Here is a 22,025-nt window from a genome sequence, read left to right on the forward strand (position 1 = left end):
ACCTAACCTCCATGAAATTATCTAACTTCTCTTTAAACTCTATTATAGTCCTAGCCTTCACAGCCTCCTCTGGCAAGGAGTTCCACAGGTTGACAACACGCTGTGTGAAGAAGAACTTCCTTTTATTAGTTTTAAACCTGCTACCCATTAATTTCATTTGGTGAAACCCAGAGCTAAAGGGGGGGCCCAGGCCTGGCGTAGCAGCGGCTGTGTTAACGGGGGGAACCCAGAGCTAAAGGGGGGGCCAGGCCTGGCGTAGCAGCGGCTGTGTTAACGGGGGGAACCCAGAGCTAAAGGGGGGCCCAGGCCTGGCGTAGCAGCGGCTGTGTTAACGGGGGGAACCCAGAGCTAAAGGGGGGGCCAGGCCTGGCGTAGCAGCGGCTGTGTTAACGGGGGGAACCCAGAGCTAAAGGGGGGGCCCAGGCCTGGCTAGGAGGGCGCTAAGGCGGGTCGGGGGCCGAGATGCGAGACCAGTCTCGTTCGGGAGGATAAAGGGCTCCGCATGGGTTTCCAAGAAGAGCCGGCCCCTGCTTCTCTGGGGTGCCAGATCCAAAGGGAGCCCCGGGTAAAGCGGCCACGGGAAGCAGCCCCCCGCCCCCCAGGCCTGTGCCCACGGCGGGCGGGGGGGCTGGCCAGGGCTGAGCGCGCGTGTGGCGCTGGCAGGTCAGACGCAAGCGGCTTCCCCGGGTTGTCTGGCTAGGACGGGCACCCTCCCCCGGCGGCCGGCCGGGCCCTGCTCCGGCCAATGGACAATGCTTTCGCAGACGTGCACTGGCATGGTTCATCGGTGCACCTAGTCACCGTGGCAACAATGGGGCCGGCGAGGATGGGGGACGCCGGCGCCGATAACGTCTGCAGACGACAGCGCTGCCACGTCAGGGTGGGGGCAGGGACGCCAGGGCCTGGGGGGCTGGGCAGGGTCTCTCCGGATCCCAGCACTTGGGCACGGGGCCTATGGGGGCTTCCTTGTGGCCTCTCTGGTCCTGCCCCCTCCCTCCCCATTCCCATGGTGACAGGACTCTGCCCTGCCCAGCTCTGGCCTTGCTCATCTTGGGTCCCTCCTGTCTGGGAGCTGGCAAGCGGGGCCCTGTCCCAGCCCTGTGCTCAAGGGGTGGGGGAGCAGGGTTGCTTTTTGAGCTTCATATTTATCATTCAAACATGGATTTTATCTAACAAAAACCAGCGCCAGCAGCCCTGGGAGACCCTACAGTGACAAACCATGCCCTGGGAGCCCTGCCCTTACTCTACCATAACAAACCAGCGTTCGTTCCCCTGTCCTTACGGGAGACCCTACAATAACAAACCATGCCCTGGGAGCTCTGCCCTTACTCTACCATAACAAACCAGCGTTCGTTCCCCTGTCCTTACGGGAGACCCTACAATAACAAACCATGCCCTTGGTGCCCTGCCCTTACTCTACCATAACAAACCAGCATTCGTTCCCCTGTCCTTACGGGAGACCCTACAATAACAAACCATGCCCTTGGTGCCCTGCCCTTACTCTACCATAACAAACCAGCGTTCGTTCCCCTGTCCTTACGGGAGACCCTACAATAACAAACCATGCCCTGGGAGCTCTGCCCTTACTCTACCATAACAAACCAGCGTTCGTTCCCCTGTCCTTACGGGAGACCCTACAATAACAAACCATGCCCTGGGAGCTCTGCCCTTACTCTACCATAACAAACCAGCGTTCGTTCCCCTGTCCTTATGGGAGACCCTACAATAACAAACCATGCCCTGGTAGCCCTGCCCTTACTCTACCATAACAAACCAGCGTTCGTAACCCTGCCCTTACGGGAGACCCTACAATAACAAACCATGCCCTGGGAGCTCTGCCCTTACTCTACCATAACAAACCAGCGTTCGTTCCCCTGTCCTTATGGGAGACCCTACAATAACAAACCATGCCCTGGGAGCTCTGCCCTTACTCTACCATAACAAACCAGCGTTCGTTCCCCTGTCCTTACGGGAGACCCTACAATAACAAACCATGCCCTGGGAGCTCTGCCCTTACTCTACCATAACAAACCAGCGTTCGTAACCCTGCCCTTACGGGAGACCCTACAATAACAAACCATGCCCTGGTAGCCCTGCCCTTACTCTACCATAACAAACCAGCGTTCGTAACCCTGCCCTTACGGGAGACCCTACAATAACAAACCATGCCCTGGTAGCCCTGCCCTTACTCTACCATAACAAACCAGCGTTCGTAACCCTGCCCTTACGGGAGACCCTATGGTTCCAAAGCAGAGCAGGATGCTATGGGACCCCTAGAAGACTTGAGCCAGAGGGAATACCGGGGAATGTTATCCTTGTCTTGTGGGCTGGCACCCCTTTAATTGTCTCGGGCCTGGGGGGTGCCTGCAGCCTGGGGGGGCCTCTCCCTCACCTAGGAGATGCTGATGAGGCTAGAAGTAGGGCAGGTGGGGGTGGAGGGACGCTGCCCGCTCGCCCCCCCCCCCCCCCCCCCCCCCGGGTAGTGTTACACACAGATACCAGCCTGTGAGCCAGGCACTCGGGAAAGGTCAAAATCTGCATTGAAATGGGAGCCGGGGCGAGGCAGGGGAGGTGTTGGATGCGCTGGCTGTACCCCCCCCCCCCATATCCTCACTGGGGGGAAGGGGCTGAGGCAGGACGGGGAAGGGGCAGCTACCGGCTGGGAGTTGAGTGGGGCAGGGGGTGAGCAGCGCCCCCCCCCCCCCCCAACACTCCAGCAAGGGCAGCGAGAGTGCCCCCTGCTGGGCCGCTGCCCACGTTATGAGGGAGCAGCCGTGTGTCCCCCCCCCATGGAGGGCACCTTGGTGGTGCTGCCCGGCACAGAGCCGCTTTTGTGCCTCGCGAGGATGCGATCAAAGGGCCGGATCGGGGCAGTTGAAGTCTCCTGGCACCGCGCACAAAGCGCTCGTTAAGGGCCGGGCCTGGCCCTGGGAACAATGCCCCAATTCAGGAGAGCCGCCAGTTCTGCTGGGCCGCTGTCCCTCGGCTGGCCTGCAAGTGCACCCCGGGAGAAATTTGGCCCAAAGCATTTCATCCTGAGCTGCACTGGTCCTTCCCCCCACACACACTGTATGTACTGCCCCCCTCACCTCCCGAATTCATGGGCTAGATGGGCCTGAGGGCAACGGACTCACCTGAACCCCGTATCTTCTGCTGCCATCGCGTGGTTGCCTTGGCAACAGTCTCCATGTGGATACAGCGAGCCCTTTGTACAAATGAGCCATGGCTGCTTAGAGCCGGGGGTTCACCCAATGGGTTGTATGTCAGGGTTCACTTTGTATGCAGAAGGATGTTAATCTGTGGAACTTGCTGCTGCAGGATTATTTGGAAAGCTGAGGGAGGCTCGAGTGGCTAGAATGTTGAGCTGAGACTTAGGAGACTGGGAGTTCTAGTCCTGCTTTGAGTACCTGCCTGCCAGGTGACCTGGGGCCCGTCCTTGCCTCTCTCTGTGCCTCAGTTTCTATCTGTAAAATGTAATATTGGTCTCCTTTGTAAGGTAGCCAGTGCTAGGTAAGAGCTAGGGAGTGTGTATTTCAGTGGCACATGCCAGGGTGCTGGTGAGGACGCCAGTGCCAGCTTGAGGCATGGACAGAGCAGCCGCCAGGGTCCTAGAGCCGTCCCCGTCCTCTGTGCAGCACGGCTGAGCTGGGGGTGTGATCTGAGATATCCTGCACCAAGACTGGAATGGCGAGGGCGTGAGCTGCCAGGCTGCTGGCCCGTCGGCCGGGCCCCTTCCCTGCAGCGCAGGCACCTCGCTCGGCTGGGTGGGTGGCAGCTGATCGTGTTACGCTGAGTCCTGGCCAGGAGGCGCTGAGGCCGGTCTTGTTCCCTCCTGGCTCTGAAACCCAACCTGAGCCTCCTTCCCACCGGCTCAAAGAGGAACCCGATGCCAGACGGCCGCTCACAGGGCCGGGGGCTGGGCTCGCGGGCACTGCCGCTGGCTGCAGCTCGTCCTGGTGCCCCCCACGCCCCTCTGGCTGGGCTGCCTGGCCTGAGCTGCCCCACAATTCGGGGTCCTGCTGATGATGTGCCAACGAGCTCCCCAGCCCCACTCCCCTCAGCTCGGTGGGCCAAGCACAGCGCTGGGGGTGGGCTGCATTTTGGGACCTGCGGCGGGACCCCCGCAGCTCGCCTGCCCCTGGGCCTCCAGCCTCTCCCAGCTGCCGCCAGCCCTGCCCATGCAAGTGGAGGGACCCTGAGCGACAGCAGGGAGCTACGCCAGGGGATCCCCCTATCCAGAGGAGGATCCCCCATCCCACTGCATTTCCTCCAATTTCTGGTGCTGTAAGAGGCCTGCCTCGTGGCGTTCCCACAGTGCACACGGTCTCAGTCCTCCAAGCCCCTCGTCCCCGGAGCCAGCCTCCCCCCTCCCAGCCTGGCGGAAGCCCAGCTTCTCTCCTCCGGCAAGCAGGCAGGTGCTTGGTGAACGGCCCCACAGCGAGTACGGGCCTGTCCTCCCCACCCCAGCCCTGGGCTGCGCCCGGAGCCGAAGCCGGGAGCAGCAGACAAAGGAAGATAAATGTTCCCGGGCAGGAGCTGGGTGCGGAGCACTGGGGAACGCACGGGGCCTGCCGGCACAGCCACCTGGGCCCGGCTGGCGTCTGCGTGGTGTGATGCGGGCTGTGCCAGCGAGCCCAGCACGGTGCCCCTGGCCCTGCCCGCTCACACCCCTCGCTGGTGCCCCTCCGGCCTGACCTCACACCCTGCCGGGGCCGGGGCTGGGGGTGTACCTGTCATTCAAACCGGTTCACCGTTGATGTGCCGGTGCGGGGCAGCCGGGGCGGGCGTCTCCCGGGGTGTGGGCAGGCCTAGTACGGCCGCTGGACCATGGCCGGGGTCCTACCTGCCCTCCCAGGGCTGCTGCAGCGTGGCCAGAGCCCATTGGCTTACCCGGTTACCTAGTTACCGCCCCGGTAACCCTCGTGCTTTCGGGGTAACCGGGTAACCAGTGAGCTCTTCCCATCCCTCTTCGGCAGCCCCTGGCAAGCCCCACCCTGGCGCGCCCGTGGCCATCTGGAAATCGGAGGGCTGGCTCCCTTTCACCACCCAGCTGGGCGCCTCTCCCCAGCCGACACCTGAGACCCAGCTGGTCTTTAAATAAAGGCCACTCCGGCAAAGCGACTCTCCCCGGAGAGAGCAGCCGGGCTGTTCGCCGCGGGCCCCTCCCCGGCGCGCTGGCCCTGCTCGCCGACGGGCCGGCCGGGAGGTCGCTGGCTCATGTTCCCTGGGGCCTGCGTTTGCCTCTGCGGCTCCCTCTGAGCCACCTTCTCCATTTCTCCAGGGGGCGGGGGGGTGTCAGAGCTCGCTCCCTGCTAGGCAGTCTGCCTGGTACAAGGCTGCAGCCATCTCGCTGCCCGGAGCGCCACCCAGCTCCAGGTTAGCGCTAATTGCCAGCTGAGCCCCCAGGGGCCAGCATCTCGCCCAGCGCTGAGTCAGATCAGCCCCAAACCTTGGGCCCCGGGGGAAGATGAAGGCAAACAAGGAGACTGAGACAGGGAAGGGCAGTAGTCATGCCAGAGCTGGGGCAGGACAGATCCAGGAGCTGTTCCAAGGTGGGGGGCATGATGGAGCTGGGAGTTGTGCCTGGCAGGGGGCATGATAGAGCCATGCCAGGGTGGGAGCCAGGAACCCACAGCCCACGGCAGAGGGCATGATGGAGCCATGATAGGGTGGGAGGCATGATGGATTTGTGCCAGGGTGACAGCCATGATGGAGCCAGGGAGCCATGATGGAGACAGGAACCCACAACCCAGGGCAGAGGGCATGACGGAGCTGTGCTAGGGTAGAGGGCATGATGGAGCCATGCCGGGGTGGGAGCCATGATGGAGCCAGGAACCTACAGCCCAAGGCAGAGGGCATGATGGAGCCATGCCAGGATGGGAGGCATGATAGAGCCGGGTGTCAGATGGCACCGCCCTGAAGTCTGCAGTAAAGCTGGCTGAGAACAGACCAAACCCCTTCCCTCCCCGGAAACATTTTTTGACTAAACTGATTTTTTTTAATCTCACTTCTGGTTCAATGTAAATTTCATTTAGCAAAAAGGGGAGCAGGGGCAGCCAAGCACCGTGCCCCGCCTGGCCAGGGCCGGGACGCGGGGGCCACGGTGGCTTGCAACAGGCCCGGTTCATTTCGGAAGTGGCTTTGGGTTGCGTGTAAACAGAATGAAACGCAAAGCGCCCCAGACGGAAGCCGGCCGGGCCCCCTGGCTGGGGCAGAGCCACTCCCCGGCCACGGAGCTGCCAGCTGGCGCCAAGTGTCCGTGCCCCCCGCGCCTTCCAGGGGTGCTGCCTCGGGGTGTCGCGGCCTTTTGGGGAGCCCCGGGAGGCGCTGGGTCACACGGCCGTGCTTACCCCTCGGAGAGCGGAGCAGCCGCCTGCCCTAGCCGGGCCCCGGGAGATGGCTCATCCCTGCCCGGCCGTCCGGGGGGGGCCTGGGACCGGATGCAGGCGCCCGGCCGTGGCCTCGTGACCCCGGTGTCCCGGCAGGTGGTGGTGCTCATGGACCCCCTGGAAGACCCTGAGGACATCCTGCGAGCCAACCGCTCCCGCGAGAAATCCTACGTGTTCGACGTGGCGTTCGACTTCACGGCAACTCAGGTGAGGCACTCAGCCCCGCGGAGCCTGGGGGCTCCCCCCCCGAAGGGGCCGGATTGGGGGCCCCCTCAGTCGGGAGTGGGGGGGGCTTGCTAGCCCAGCATCCCTGCCCCCGCCCCACCTGCACGACCCAAAGGCAGCTGGACAGCAGGGCTAGGCCAGGCCAGGCCCTGACCCAGTCTCAGTAGCTCCATTTCCAGAGCAGCTGCCCCCATCGAATGCCCCCTCCTGACAGCCAAAACTAGGGGTGGCAGGGGACGGTGGGGGGGGGCACTGGGCATCCCCTCTCCTCCAATGCCCAGAGACCCTCCCTTCAGCCGCTTTCTCAGCCCCTCGATGGCTCCAGGGGAAGGGAGAATGCAACTCAAGCTGCCATCTAATGGATGGAATCAGAGCTGCCCAGGTGTGTCAGCAGCCCTATACTGCTCCCCAGTAGCGGTGATTCTCCTGCACCTTGGGTGGCAGGAATCAGGGCATGGGGCACAGAAGGGTCTGAGCTCTGTCCCTGTGCCCCGAGTGAGCATGGGTCCGTGCCAGCACGCGGGGGCATGTGCCTCTTTGTGGGGCAAGCCGGGAGAATTAGGGCAGTGGCCACGTGCCAGACAAGGTCCATCGTCAATTGGCTGGGGAGGGGTCCAGGGGGAGGCTGGATGGTGCACACGTGTCAGTCGGGGGGGTGACGGGGTGAATCCCAGCATCTGTGGGGAGCTCTGCCCGGCCTCCCCCCCAGGGTGTGACCTCCCGTGCTCTCCGGCTGCAGGAGACGGTCTATCGCGCCACCACCAAGGGGCTGATCGAGGGCGTCATCTCCGGGTACAACGCCACCGTCTTCGCCTACGGCCCCACCGGTGAGGACTGCGTGGTCCTGGGAGCGCTGGATGGGGGGGCAGGGAACCGTGGGGCCCAGCCGCCACCTGCTCCCCTGGCCAGGATGGCGGCACCCGGGGGAGGGCGGAAGGCAGGGACTGGGCGGGACCCAGGGTCTGCAGGCCTGGCACTTCGGGGGAGGCATGGGGCAGGGGTTCACAGATGCCATGTGGCCCAGGCCCCATTCCCTCCACCCCCAGTACAGATCCCTGGGACCCCCTGCCCCACAGAGCCCTGACTGCCTGCCCCCCATGGCCCCCCAGGCTGCGGGAAGACATACACCATGCTGGGCACCGACCACGAACCCGGGATCTACGCACGCACCCTCCACGACCTGTTCCGAGCCATCGAGGAGACCAGCGACGCCATGGAGTACGAGGTGTCCATGTCCTACCTGGAGGTACGGCCGGGCCGGGCACAGCCAGGCAGCCGGATCCACACGGGGTCTGTGGCCGGGAGCAGGGCGCTGTCTGGGGACTGGGCTGACTGTAACTGACACCCCCTCTGCGGCACCCTGCAGCGAGCCGGCCTGGAGGGTCTGACTTTCCTTTTAGACCCCTTTCTGTACCCATAACTGGCATGGCCTGGGGGGGCGGGTAATGGAGGGGCACAGGATGGACAAAGGGTCTAGGGGTGTCCAGGTAGGGGGTGTCTGTATCAGGTGCATTCTTGTGGATGGTATGTTGATGTAGCAGGGTGTGCGGTGTGCAATGGGATGTGAGTACTTGTGTGTGTGTGTGTGTGTGTGTGTGTGTGTGTATACAGGTGGGTGGGGCCCATAGAGGGTGGGTGTGTGTGCGTGAAAGAGAGAGAGGACAGGTGTGGGGGAGAGGCAGGTGTGTTTCTGGTGTGTGTGGTGCCCATGGGGGGCGTGTGTAAGTGCGAGTGCACATGTGCGTACTGACAGTGGGCGGGGATGGTTATGGGCCCCAGAGGGACTTGGCTTCCCCCAGCTCCTGCAGAGCCCCCCCCCCCTCGCCCATCTCGGGTGCCCGACTCTGGTCCAGCGGACCGCTCTGCGCCCAGCGCAGATAATCGCCGTGGTAACGCTCGGGGACGCGCCACCAGCCCGCTGCCTGCTCGGGCTCGTACAATATTGACACACGCAGCCGGGCGCCGCCCCCAGACCGCTTGGGAGCCAGGCAACGGGGCCGGGAGGACACACAGCCGGGGGCGGGCCCAGCCGGCGCCTCGCTCGGAGGGCAGGGGCAGCGGGCTGGCTCCAGGAGCCCCGTGCCGGGGCTGCCATGGGGCAGGGTGGGGAGCAGGCGTGGGGTCGGAGGGAGCTCGCGGGTGCCCAATTCCCGAGTGCGCTCCTGTTCCTTCTCGGCTCCTCAGCCTCACCCCCGGGGTGCTTTGCCCTGGCGCCTCAAACCCATCCTCCGGCAGCACCCAGCGGGCCCGGGCACCGACCCCCAGCCCCCACCAGCCACACACGGGGCCCTGGCCAGACTCTGCCCGGGGTCAGGGCAGGAGCCTGACGCCCAGCGGAGGGGAACTTGGCCCTTCCCAGCAGCTGCCCAGAGCTCTGGGGGGTGCCCTGGCTTGTGGGGAGGGCGGGTCTGTGTCTGGCACTGTCCCACGTTGGCTCCGGGTGGGCCTCACCCTGCCAGGATGTGATCCCAAGAACCCAGCAGCTGGGGCATGGTCACAGCCAGGCATGGGGAGGCCCCGGGGGGACGGGTGCCTGCAGCCGGCTGGCCCCCGGCATGGCCCAGGGCTGGGTCCCTGCAGCCGGCTGGCCCCCGGCATGGCCCAGGGCTGGGTCCCTGCAGCTGGCTGGCCCCCGGCATGGCCAAGGCCCAGTGCAGGGCTGGCTTGGCTGCAGTTCTCCCTCCCTCGCCAACCATGCCCGCTCTGAGCAGATCTACAACGAGATGATCCGGGACCTGCTCAACCCCTCGCTGGGCTTCCTGGAGCTGCGGGAAGACGCCAAGGGCGTGATCCAGGTGGCGGGGATCACGGAAGTCTCCACCATCAACGCCAAGGAGGTGAGGCGGGGCCAGGTCCCCGCGCCACGTGGTGGCCTGCCGCCCTGCCCCGCCCCCCAGCCCTGAGCATAGGAGCCTGGGGACTCGCCCTGTGCCCGAGGGCCAGGCCAGCCGAGCTGGGTCGGGAACAGCCGCGGCTCCGCTGGTGGCCGTGGGCATCCAGACGTCAGCCCCTCCTCCCCGAGTCGTGTGAGTGCCCTGGCCTGGCCTGGCCCCACAGCCTGCCCCTCGCCTGTTGCGGTGCCAGCTGCATCCATGCCCAGCCCGGCCCCACAGCCCGCCCCTCACCTGGCGCGGTGCCAGCCAATGTTCCCTCTAACTTTTTCCATCCATGTGCAGAATAAATTTTGTTCTGGGCACCAAAGCATGTGCGGATGTGCACCACCCCAGGAACACATGGCCGAGGGTGGCTGTGGGCGCTCTGCTAATCAGCTGGGCAGCATTGGAATCTCTCCTGGGCAACCGCTCAAGCACTCAGCTTACAGGGAACGCTGGTGCCAGCTGTCTCCATGGCCAGCCCAGCCCCACGGCCCCCCCCCAGCCATGTTGTGGGGAAACAAACCCCAGGGAGGCTCCAGCGGGGCCTGTACCATCCTGGCGCTGCGGGGAGGGGGGGTGAAAATCCAGGGGTGCAGGCTGCACGTGCTGCAGCGGTGCCCAGCAGTGGGGAGCTGGGGGGGACTGCGTGGCAGAGCGACTGGCTGGTGTGGGAAGGGGAGCAGCCCCCCCATCTCCTCTGGCCCCCTCCGCCCCCTGCAGATCATGCAGCTGCTGCTGAAGGGGAACAAACAGAGGATGCAGGAGCCCACGGCCGCCAACCAGACGTCGTCGCGCTCCCACGCCGTGCTGCAGGTCACCGTGCGCCAGAAGAGCCGCCTCAAGGACGTCCTGCAGGAGGTGCGGCTGGGCCGGCTCTTCATGATCGACCTGGCCGGCTCCGAGAGGGCGTCTCAGGTAGGAGGGGGGGGTGGGGGGAGCCGGAGGGCGGGGGCAGCAGGATTGGTCCCGGGGACGTGGCTGGGCCCGGCAGCCAGGACGGCGGGTTCTAGCCCCAGGGTTGCTGGGGCCTGGCGGCACCGCTGTGGGCGAGCCGGGCACCCCAGCTGCGTCTGTGAGGCAGGGCCGGGGGCCCGGACCTGGGCAGAGCTCAGCCAGGGGTCACTGAGGCTGGGGATGGACTCTGCTTCCCACGGAAAGGAGGGTTGGGGGGCCCTGCTGCCCGAGCCCCCCATGGCTGCGGGGTTGGGCTGGCCCCTGAACGGAGAGAGGAGGGGCCCTGGAAGCTGGGCATGCCCGATGCACCCCCCCAGGCGCAGGCCGGACATGCCCCGTGTGGGTGCTGGGACCCAGGTGCCCGTTGCTGGGCACAGGCGAGCCAGGGCTGGACGAGCAAGGCCAGTGGGTGGGGGTGGAGAGGCAGGCTCCAGCAGCCGGCCCCTCCTAAGCAGTGACTGGCGCTTGCAGGGGCGGCGGGTCAGGACTCTGAGGGGGGTACCAGCGGAGCCCGGCATGTGCCCCTCGGGGCTGGATCAGGCCCGGGGCATAGGCCCCTCGTGTGTCCCTGTGAGAGGCGGGTCGAGCCGCCAGCCGGCTCAGCGACCTGGGCTGCAGGGAGCAGACGGGATCGGAGTCCTCGCTCCCGGCTCCGCTCTGGTGCTCCGGTGCCAGGCAGAACGATGAACTTGGCCAGCTGGTGCTGCCCGGGTTTAGCCAAGCTCGCAGCACCCCCTAGTGCCCAGGCTTGGGATCAGCCTTCTGGCCACGCCCCCTTTCCCGCTCCATGTTCTGGGCAGAGCATGAGTTTGGGGGCTCTAGCGGTGTCCCCGAGGAGGGGGCCAGGTCGGATGACCTCGGCTGTCCCTTCCGCATTTCGGAATAGCCAGTTATTGCAAAATTGGGCGCTGTGTGGACCGTGGCAAAGTACGAAATAAGCTATTTCGAAATATCGTCGAAAGAAGTGACACAGGTTGTGTGATGCAAAGAATGCAAATTGCGTAGCTTATTTCGAGCTAAGGGTGCTGTGTAACGCACCTCTGATGTCCAGCCTAAACCTCCCTCACTGCAGTTTAAGCTCTTTGCTGCTTGTCCGATCCTCAGGGGCCAAGGAGAACAAGTTTTCTCCCTCCTCCTTGTAACACCCTTGTAGATACCGCAAAGCAGCTCTCACGTCCCCTCTCCGGCTTCTCGTTTCCAAACTAAAGCCCGATTCTTTCAGCCTTCCCTCCTAGCTCGTGTCTCCTGGCCCTTTCATCATTCTTGTTGCTCTTCTCTGGACCCTCTCCGGCTTCTCCACATCTGTCTGGAAATGTGGGGCCCAGAACTGGACACAGTCCTCCAACCAAGGCCTGAGCCATGCAGAGTAGAGCAGAAGAATGACTGCTCGTGTCTTGCTCACCACACTCCTGTTGTGGGGTTGTTTGTGTGTACGGGTTGGTTATTATATAGTGTCATTTGTGGGCAGCGCAGTACACGCTGGTTTGTTATTGTAGGGTTGCTTGTGTGGACTGGTGTGTTATTGTAGGGTTGCTTGTGTGGACTGGATTGCTAGTGTGGATTGGTGTGTTATTGTAGGGTTGCTTGTGTGGACTGGTGTGTTATTGTAGGGTTGCTTGTGTGGACTGGATTGCTAGTGTGGATTGGTGTGTTATTGTAGGGTTGCTTGTGTGGACTGGTGTGTTATTGTAGGGTTGCTTGTGTGGACTGGATTGCTAGTGTGGATTGGTGTGTTATTGTAGGGTTGCTTGTGTGGACTGGTGGTTGTTGCTCAGAGCTGGGCTGTTGCCTTGGATTTTTTCTCCTTTTAAAAGCAAAAGGCCACGTAAGCAGGAAGGGGCGGACGTGTCCAGTGCAGCCGAGCACCCCTGGTTGTGAGCGCGTGGCAAGCGGAGGAGGGTGACCCTTGGCCACGCCCTGCCCTGCCAGGGGAGCTGGCGAGGCTGCTGCCTGGGCAGCAGGGCAGGTCCAGGCCCCCTGCCCTGGCCTGGGCTGGCCCAGACTCCTGCTGCCGGGCGCTGTCCGGTTCCAGCCGACGCCTCCGTGTGCTGCTAGGAGCCTGCAAGCCGTGCCCTCCCCCCGGGGCTGGCACCGGGCCCTCCCCCCGGGGCTGGCACCGGGCCCCTGCCTCACGCCCTCGCCCTGCCCCCCAGACCCAGAACCGCGGGCAGAGGATGAAGGAGGGAGCCCACATCAACCGCTCGCTGCTGGCGCTGGGGAACTGCATCAACGCCCTGAGCGACAAGGGAGGCCCCAAGTACGTCAACTACCGGGACAGCAAGCTCACCCGCCTCCTCAAGGTACGGTGGGGCCGGCCGCCTGCTCCTGGCCAGGGCCGGGCGGTGGGCAGGCTTGGGGGCAGGCACGGGCCCCGGGCTGGAGCGCCCCGGCTGGAATCGCCTGGCGCCATGTTGGGCCCCGTCCGCGGTAGCCAGTGTGCCCCGAGCACCCGGCGGGGGGTGGGGAGACAAGCTGGGGCCCAGCTCCTGGTAGGGCTGCACTTCAGCCCCCTGGCGCGCGCCCAGCCCCACGATCCTCTGTCGCCAGGACTCCCTCGGGGGCAACAGCCGCACGGTCATGATCGCGCACATCAGCCCGGCCAGCAGCGCCTTCGAGGAGTCGCGCAGCACCCTGACCTACGCCGACCGCGCCAAGAGCATCAAAACCACGGTACGGCGGGGACCCGGCCTGGCGCCCAGGGCCCTGCCCGCCACAGCACAAGCACTAGGGGGCGCCAAAGGAAATGAATAGGCAGCAGGTTTAACACAAACCAGTGGAGGTTTTTCTTCACTCCATGCACAGCCAACCTGTGGAACTCCTCGCCAGAGGATGGTGTGAAGACCAGGATTTGAACAGGGTTCAGAAAAGAGCTAGATAAATGCATGGAGGTTAGGTCCAGCAATGGCTGTTAGCCTGGATGGGTAGGAATGTTGTCCCTGGCCTCTGTTTGTCAGAAGCTGGGAATGGGCAACAGGGGAGGGGTCATTGGATGATTCCCTGCTCTGTTCACTCCCTCTGGCCACTGTCAGAGACAGGAGACTGGGCTAGATGGGCCTTTGGGCTACCCAGTGTGGCTCTTATATTATGACCCACCCAGCACTACAGCCTGAGCACCCTTCCCCCCGCCTTCTCCGCAGCCTGGGCACCAGCACCCCCCTCTCTTCCCCCACCTAGGGCACCCTGCATCCCGAGCCTTCCCCAGCCGGTGTGCCAGCCCCCCACCCCTCCTGCCATCTAGGCGAGAGCCCTCCGCCCCAGACACAGTCCTTGGGGGTGCACCCGCCCCTGCCGTGCTGACGCCCCCCCGCCCGTGTCTGCAGGTGAAGCGGAACCTGCTCAACGTCTCGTACCACATCGCCCAGTACACCAGCATCATCTCGGACCTGCGCAGCGAGATCCAGCGCCTCAAGAGCAAGATCGACGCGCAGCAGCTGGGCCCGGCCCGGGGCGAGCGGGGCAGCATCCGCCACATCCAAGGTAACGCCCGTGGGCCGGCCCTCCCCCGGCACGGCCGCCACGGCCCACGGGGCACCGGCCTGCCAGCCCCGCCCTCTCCCCGAGGCACCGCGCCGGGACCACCCAGCCGCCACGGCCCACGGGGCACCGGCCTGCCAGCCCCGCCCTCTCCATGGGGCACCGCGCCGGGACCACCCAGCCGCCACGGCCCACGGGGCACCGGCCTGCCAGCCCCGCCCTCTCCATGGGGCACCGCGCCGGGACCACCCAGCCGCCACGGCCCACGGGGCACCGGCCTGCCAGCCCCGCCCTCTCCCTGAGGCACCGCGCCGGGACCACCCAGCCGCCACGGCCCACGGGGCACCGGCCTGCCAGCCCCGCCCTCTCCATGGGGCACCGTGCTGGGACCACCCAGCCGCCACGGCCCACGGGGCACCGGCCTGCCAGCCCCGCCCTCTCCCTGGGGCACCGCTCCGGGACCACCCAGCCGCCACAGCCCACGGGGCACCGGCCTGCCAGCCCCGCCCTCTCCCTGAGGCACCGCGCCGGGACCACCCAGCCGCCACAGCCCACGGGGCACCGGCCTGCCAGCCCCGCCCTCTCCCTGAGGCACCGCGCCGGGACCACCCAGCCGCCACAGCCCACGGGGCACCGGCCTGCCAGCCCCGCCCTCTCCCTGAGGCACCGCGCCGGGACCACCCAGCCGCCACGGCCCACGGGGCACCGGCCTGCCAGCCCCGCCCTCTCCCTGAGGCACCGCGCCGGGACCACCCAGCCGCCACGGCCCACGGGGCACCGGCCTGCCAGCCCCGCCCTCTCCCTGAGGCACCGCGCCGGGACCACCCAGCCGCCACGGCCCACGGGGCACCGGCCTGCCAGCCCCGCCCTCTCCCTGAGGCACCGCGCCGGGACCACGCAGCCGCCACGGCCCACGGGACACCGGCCTGCCTGCCCCGCCCTCTCCCTGAGGCACCGCGCCGGGACCACGCAGCCGCCACGGCCCACGGGACACCGGCCTGCCTGCACTGCCCCCGCCCTGACAGACCACGCTGGGACCACCCAGCCGCCACGGCCCACGGGGCACCGGCCTGCCAGCCCCGCCCTCTCCCTGAGGCACCGCGCCGGGACCACCCAGCCGCCACAGCCCACGGGGCACCGGCCTGCCAGCCCCACCCTCTCCCTGGGGCACCGCGCCAGGACCACCCAGCCGCCACGGCCCACGGGACACCGGCCTGCCAGCCCCGCCCTCTCCCTGAGGCACCGCGCCGGGACCACCCAGCCGCCACGGCCCACGGGGCACCGGCCTGCCTGCACTGCCCCTGCCCTGACAGACCACGCTGGGACCACCCAGCCGCCACGGCCCACGGGGCACCGGCCTGCCAGCCCCGCCCTCTCCCTGAGGCACCATGCCGGGACCACCCAGCCGCCACGGCCCACGGGGCACCAGCCCGACAGCACTCCCTGGCAGGGGCGGCTGGGCGGCCGTGGTCCCTCCCTGGCAGGGGGCGGCTGGGCGGCCGTGGTCCCTCACTGGCAGGGGGCGGCTGGGCGGCCGTGGTCCCTCCCTGGCAGGGGGCGGCTGGGCGGCCGTGGTCCCTCCCTGGCAGGGGGCGGCTGGGCGGCCGTGGTCCCTCCCTGGCAGGGGGCGGCTGGGCGTCTGTGCCCTGCCCATGTGGAGGCTGGTTTTCACGATCCTCGTGGGACCCCTGCCTGCCCCCCTGTGTGCAGCGCCCCGGGGCCGGCGGCCGCTCTGCTCGTGCCCGATCCGGCTGGCGCCCGATCCCCGCTCGTGTGTTCCAGCCGAGGTGCAGCTCCACGGCACCCTCTGCGACCGGCAGGAGATGGACCGGCTGCGGGAACAGCTGATCGGCGCCTTCCAGGAGCAGATGGACGTGCGGCGCCAGCTGATGGAGCTGGAGAACAGCTACATGGAGATCCAACTGGAGAGCACCCGGCACCTGCTGACCATTGCCGAGTAAGCCCGGCCCTGCCCCCCGAGAGCGGGTTGTCACTGGGGCTGCAGGAATCACCCCGACCTGGGCGTTACGGGGAGAGCCCGGGCTCAGCAGCGGGCGGGGCTGGTCAGTATAGCCAGATATCGCCCAGCCAGGAGTCAGTGTGCCAGGAGCACCATGCATCAGCCCTTGGGCACAGCCGGGTCCCCGGGGCCGGCCCTCGGTCAGCAGCTGACACCTGCTCTCTCCGGGGGCTCCAGCTGGGACCAGGAGAGGAGGCGCCGCGCCCAGAGGAGCAGGGAGCAGCCGCCGAAGGAGCCGCTCAGCAGGGCCGGGAGCGAGAAGGACTCGGACACCGGGGACGAGCTGCCGGACAGGCCGGAGCCGCAGGACGTCACCTCGGCCAGGGAGAACATCGCGGCCCTCGTGGGCGAGCAGAAGAAGCTGCACCGGCAGAAGGTTCCAGAGCGGGCAGGAGGGGTCGGGGGTCGGGGCTGTGGGGCTGGGCCTCCGCCTGATGGAGGGAGATGAGTTTAGTGGGTCTTGGCCCCATGCTGGGTGTGGTCCCCCCCCCCCCCCCCCGACAGCTTGATCGGCATCAGCTGCTGTGAGTGCCAGATTCTGGGCAATGCTGCTCTGGGCTGGGCTTTGGGGGCTGCAGATGGGGAGTGAGGGGCCCCGGCAGAGCAGGGGGAGCCCAGGGCGGGGCTGGCAGGGGCTGTGGGTCGGGTCGGGAGTGAGGGGGAGCCCAGGGCGGGGCTGGCAGGGGCTGTGGGTCGGGTCAGGAGTGAGGGGGAGCCCAGGGCGGGGCTGGCAGGGGCTGTGGGTCGGGTCGGGAGTGAGGGGCCCTGGCAGAGGTGCGGGGAGCCCAGGGCGGGGCTGGCAGGGGCTGTGGGTCGGGTCGGGAGTGAGGGGGAGCCCAGGGCGGGGCTGGCGGGGGCTGTGGGTCGGGTCGGGAGTGAGGGGCCCCGGCAGAGCAGGGGGAGCCCAGGGCAGGGCTGGCAGGGGCTGTGGGTCGGGTCGGGAGTGAGGGGCCCCGGCAGAGCAGGGGGAGCCCAGGGCAGGGCTGGCAGGGGCTGTGGGTCGGGTCGGGAGTGAGGGGCCCCAGCAGAGCAGGGGGAGCCCAGGGCAGGGCTGGCAGGGGCTGTGGGTCGGGTCGGGAGTGAGGGGCCCCAGCAGAGCAGGGGGAGCCCAGGGCAGGGCTGGCAGGGTCCCCAGGGCGGGGCTGGCAGGATCCCCAGGGCAGGGCTGGCCGGGTCCCCCTGGCCGGAGGCCCAGTCCGTTCCACGGTGACCCTGCGTGGGCCGGTGACGCGAGGCCCCGGCTGCTCTGCGCCCGCAGGCGGAGCTGGAGAAGCGGTTCCGGGAGACCCGGCGCCGGGGGCGGCGGCTGGAGGAGGTCCTCCCGCGGCGCATCAGCTCGGAGGAGCAGCGGGAGGTGCTGAGCCTGCTCTGCAAGGTGCACGAGCTGGAGCTGGAGAACACGGAGATGCAGTCCAGCGCCCTGCTGAAGGACAACGCCCTGCGCCACAAGAGCTACGTGGTGCAGCGCTTCGAGCAGCACCGCGGCCTCTGCCACCGCATCATCCAGCAGCAGCGGCAGCTCATCCACGGTAGGGGCGCCGGGCGGCTCCGCGGGGCTCCGGCGCGATGCCACGGCGGTGCCGCGGGAGGCAGCCACAGCGCAGTGGCCGGCACGGCAGCGCCAGTCCGCGGGCGCCGTGCTGAGCCCGGGCCTGGCTGTCCTGTCGCCACATGAGCGTGTCCTCTCGGCCCCTCCGGGCCTGGCACGAGCCCCTCCCCCCGGCTCACCCTGGCCCAAGGAGCTGTGTCAGGAGCCGTGGGGTGCTCTGTGGGGTGCCCCCCCTCTCTAACCCCCCTCCCTGGCAGAGTACCACCTCTCCGTGCCGCACCACCTGGAGGAGCTGTACGAGATCTACGTGCGCGAGCTGGAGGAAGGGAGCCTGGACCGTGTGGCCAGCCTGGACCGCGTGGCTGCCAAAGCCCTGAAGGTACCTGCTGGTCCCTCCTGCTCTGCTCGGACTCACACCTCATGGGGCCAGGACATTGCTCAGCCCCCTGGGCACAGGGTAGTAGGTTTAAAACAAAGCAAAGGAAGTTTTTCTTCACCCGGTGCACTGCCAATCTGCGGAACTCCTCGCCAGGGGATGTGGTGATAGCCAGGACTTCAACAAGGCTCAAAAAAGAGCTAGATACATTCAGGGGGACAGGTCCAGCAAGGGCTATTAGCGAGGTGGGGCAGGGAGGGTGTCCCTAGCCTCTGCGGGTCAGAAGCCAGGAATGGGCAACGGGCAGGATCACTGGATGGTTCCCTGTTCGGTTCACTCCCTCTGGGGCACCTGGCGTTGGCCACTGTGGGCAGCCAGGATGCTGGGCTGGAGGGACCGTCGGTCTGACCCAGCCTGGCCAGTCTGATGTCCCTGGGTGCTGTCTGGGCCCTCGCGTACCCTGGCACAGGAGGGGTGCCCAGGCAAAGGGAGCGCTGCGTCCAGCCCCAGATGTGGCCCCCGGGGGTCAGTGGTGTGCACAGGGGGGAGCTGGGTGTTGAGAGGGGCAATCGGAGAACCAGGTAATTTCCCAGGGGAGGGGGGCCGGGGCCAATCCACTGGCGAGTGGGGGGGAGAGGCAGCAGCCGGTGCAGCGCCCCCAGGACACCCCTCGGAAACTGCAGGGCAGCTGGGCTGGGCCTAACAGCAGCTGATTCCCCCACAGGACACGTCTCTGCCCAGGATTCCCCAGCTCCCGGCTGCCGAGAGCGCCCCCGACTCCGACCAGGAGAGCGTGCGGACGCTGAGCTCGGAGCACCCGCTGCCGCAGCGCGACTCGGACAGGCACGCCCTGCCGCCCCTGGTGCCGGAGGCAGAGAGGTAGGGGCGCGCCCGCGGGGCAGAAGGGCTGGGCACCACACGCCCTGCCGTCCCTGGTGCCGGAGGCAGAGAGGTAGGGGCACGCCCGCGGGGCAGGAGGGCTGGGCACCACACGCCCTGCTGTCCCTGGTGCCGGAGGCAGAGAGGTAGGGGTGCGCCCGCGGGGCAGGAGGGGCCGGGCACCACACGCCCTGCTGCCCCTGGTGCCAGAGGCAGAGAGGTAGGGGCGCGCCCGCAGGGCAGGAGCAGTGTTCCCTGCAAACTGAACACTTGTGTGGCCACTCAGGAGAGAATCCAGTGCTGCCCGGCCATTTACCAGCCACCCACAGCTGGGTTTGTGTTTTGATGGGTGGTGCACATCCACACATGCCTGGGTGCACATAGAAAAATTTATTCTGCACATGGATGGAAAAGATTTGAGGGAACATTGGCGAAGAGGGGCCAAGCACCATGCACCCTGCACCCCTGGGACCAGAGGCAGAGCCCTAGGGCAGGAGAAGCCACATGTCCAGAACACATGGGTGTCTGTGTGGAAGACCCAGCACCAGGCTCTGGTCGCCTGCAGATCCCGGGGGAGGAAGACGCCCGGCTCCCCGCTCAGTTGTGCCCAGAGGGGAAAAGCTGGGGGGTATTAAAGGGCCATGTTCAGAGCAAAGGACACCTCCTTGCTGCCCCTGCAGCCACAGCGGCTCGCTGAGCGTGGGGCTGGGAGCTCCAGGCCTGGCTTTGGATCGGAGCCAGGAGCAGCTCTCGGCCCAGCCCGTGCGTGTGAATTCGGCGCTCTCTCTCCTCTGCGCCGGTGTGACCGGCACCTTTCCCCCTCCGGCAGCGACCTGGCCCAGCTGTTCCGGACCAGCCCACAGGTGCGGCACATCAAGAGCTTGGCCGTGCTGACCCCGCCCCCGATCCACGTGAACGGCCTGGTGACCCAAGAGGTGCGCATGGGGGAGGGGCCAGGGCACGGATGTGCCTCGGTGAGAGGCAGCGTTGCCTAGTAGCTGGAGCACTGCACAGCACGTGGAGTCCTGGGGGCTACTCCCAGCTCTGCCACTGGCCTGCTTGGGTGACCTTCGGCGCGTGTAGGTGCCTCAGTTTCCCCTCGGTCAGCCTGAGCTGTTCTTGCTGTGCCGCGTCCGGCCGCCCGGGGCTTGGCGCTCGGTGGTGGTCACTGGCCGGGGGCGATTCAGAACCTGAAACTCAAATGGAAACTGGGCCAGGTTCTGCTCCCGCCGCCTGGCGTCACCCTGGGTTGCTCTAGTTTGCCCTGGGCTTGGGGCTTGGTGCCACCTCTCGGGCTGGGCCCTGCCCTCGCCGGTCCTACCGGGCAGGCAGCAAGTGCAGGGCAGGCGTGCTCACCCCCTCCCCTCGCCCCCAGCACCCGCACCGGGGCAGCCTGGCCAGTGTGCAGAGCCACCCCAACTCCTCCCCGGAGAGCGTGGAGAGCGGCGCGGACCCCACCCCAACGCACACAGGTGAGGCGCTTCCCCGCAGGGCCAGGCCCCATCTAGAGCAGCCCTGACAGGGGTGTGTCCACCCTGCTCCGAAATATCCCCAGTGGTGGAGATTCCACAACCTATTCCCGTGTTTAACCCCCTGACAGGAAGTTTTTCCTAACGTCCAACCTAAACCTCCCTTGCTGCCGTTTAAGCCCATTGCTTCTTGTTCTATCCTCAGAGGCCAAGGGGAACAATTTCCCTCCCACCTCCTTGTGACACCCTTTTAGAGACCTGAAAACCGCTCTCCTGTCCCCTCTCGGTCTTCTCCTTCCCAAACTAAACAAGCCCGGTTCTTTCGGCCTTCCCTCCTAGCTCCTGACTTCTAGGCCGTTCATCCTTTCCGTTGCTCTTCTCTGGACCCCCTCCAGCTTCCCCAAAATGTTCCTGAACGGGGGGCCCAGACCTGGCCACGATACTCCCGCTGAGGCCGGGTCAGCGCCAGGGCCGGCCCACCACAGTTTGGCACCTGAGGCGGGGAGCTCAAATGACGCCCCCCATGTCCCCTCGCTTGGGCCAAAACTTTGAAACATCTCGAGTCTGCCTCCTTCCTCCAGCCCAGCACGCCTCCATCTCGGTGCATCTAGAGCAGAGAGAATCCATCTGCACCAGCAGCAGACACAACTTTCTACCCTCTGGGTCCTAGGGGCGCCCCCCTCCCCCCCTACAGTCTGGCACCTGAGGCGGCTGCCTCAGTTTGCCTCGTGGCAGGGCCGGCCCTGGTTAGCGCAGAGCAGAGGGAAGAATGATGCCTCGCGTCTTGCTCCCCGCGAATACGCCCCAGACTCCTGTTTGCTGCTTTGGCAGCCGTGTCCCACTGACTCGTATTTGGTGTGTGGCCGGCTCTGCCCCCCAGGCTGCTCCCTGAAACGCTCCTGCCAGGCCCAGCTGCTGAGTGTGGCCCAAGCTGTAGCGACTGGCCATCTCCCCACCCCACATGCGTCCCTCTGGGGGCCCTGATCAGAGCCACCGAGCCAACACAGGACAGGGCAGCCGGTGCCCCCCCCCCCCCCCAAACGCTGCCGCAGCTCACAGAGCCCTTGGGGGGCTGCCCGCTTAGGGCCCAGTAAAGGGGAAACTGAGGGCACAGAGTTCCCAGTTTGCAGTTCCAGATGGGGAGAGGGTGAGGGGGTCAGGGAGGGGCCCAACCTCCCCCCGACTGGACCCTAGGACTGGGGGGCCCCCCTCTCTCACACCCCCCCCCCTGCAGAGCGCAGCGAGATCCTGAGCAGCCTCAAGAGCATCGCGGTGAAGGCGGCCCGGCGCCGCTCCCGGGTGCTGGAGGCCGACCGGCTGCACCTGCTGGCGCCCATGAAGGAGCAGAGCAGCCTGTCGCTGCGCTCGCTGAGCGAGACCGACGAGCCCCTGCTGCCGGACACCCCCGCGGCCCGGCGCCCGCCCGGCCCCGGCCTGCAGCACGCCGCCAGCGACGGCAACCTGGCCAGCAGCGCCGGGCGGCCCCGCCCCGCCCACTCGCCCGGGCCCTGGCTCCGGGGCCACCGGAAGGACGGGAAGAAGCTGGAGAAGAGGGAGGGCTCGCAGGACGGCAGGAGGCGGAAGCGACGGTCCAGGTCCTTCGAGGTCACCGGCCACGGGGTACGTGCTGGCCCCCAAGAGGCCGAGCATGACTCGGTGGGGGAGGGGCTGGGGCTGTGCATTGGGGGCGGGTCCTCTGCGGAGGTGGGAGGAGCTTCCAGGACACCCACAATGCACTGGGGGGTGCCCCACCTGGCATTGCATGCACTGGGCCGTCTCCCCCCTCGTCTCCCGTTGGCTTGGGGGGTTCCCAG

General features: G+C 66.7%; 1 protein-coding gene across 5 annotated transcripts in view; it reads left to right on the plus strand.

The window, feature by feature from the left end:
• KIF19 (kinesin family member 19) overlaps positions 1 to 22,025 on the plus strand; it is a 31,430-nt gene that overhangs the window by 8,036 nt on the left and 1,369 nt on the right. For 3 of the 5 annotated variants that reach the window (XM_075904040.1, XM_075904041.1, XM_075904042.1), the window contains exons 3-18: positions 6,486 to 6,596; positions 7,354 to 7,441; positions 7,724 to 7,860; positions 9,326 to 9,451; positions 10,211 to 10,405; positions 12,598 to 12,744; positions 12,992 to 13,114; positions 13,765 to 13,921; positions 15,629 to 15,875; positions 16,116 to 16,314; positions 17,197 to 17,467; positions 17,745 to 17,866; positions 18,588 to 18,742; positions 19,572 to 19,677; positions 20,118 to 20,214; positions 21,446 to 21,831. In XM_075904040.1, the coding sequence (XP_075760155.1) occupies positions 6,486 to 6,596; positions 7,354 to 7,441; positions 7,724 to 7,860; positions 9,326 to 9,451; positions 10,211 to 10,405; positions 12,598 to 12,744; positions 12,992 to 13,114; positions 13,765 to 13,921; positions 15,629 to 15,875; positions 16,116 to 16,314; positions 17,197 to 17,467; positions 17,745 to 17,866; positions 18,588 to 18,742; positions 19,572 to 19,677; positions 20,118 to 20,214; positions 21,446 to 21,831 (2,667 nt within the window). Of the gene's footprint in view, positions 1 to 6,485; positions 6,597 to 7,353; positions 7,442 to 7,723; positions 7,861 to 9,325; positions 9,452 to 10,210; positions 10,406 to 12,597; positions 12,745 to 12,991; positions 13,115 to 13,764; positions 13,922 to 15,628; positions 15,876 to 16,115; positions 16,315 to 17,196; positions 17,468 to 17,744; positions 17,867 to 18,587; positions 18,743 to 19,571; positions 19,678 to 20,117; positions 20,215 to 21,445; positions 21,832 to 22,025 lie in introns of those variants that run through there. The other 2 variants (XM_075904043.1, XM_075904044.1) reach the window with 2 other exon arrangements.

The sequence above is a fragment of the Pelodiscus sinensis genome, chromosome 20 (genome assembly GCF_049634645.1).
Source record: "Pelodiscus sinensis isolate JC-2024 chromosome 20, ASM4963464v1, whole genome shotgun sequence".
NCBI classification, from domain to species: Eukaryota; Metazoa; Chordata; order Testudines; family Trionychidae; genus Pelodiscus; species Pelodiscus sinensis.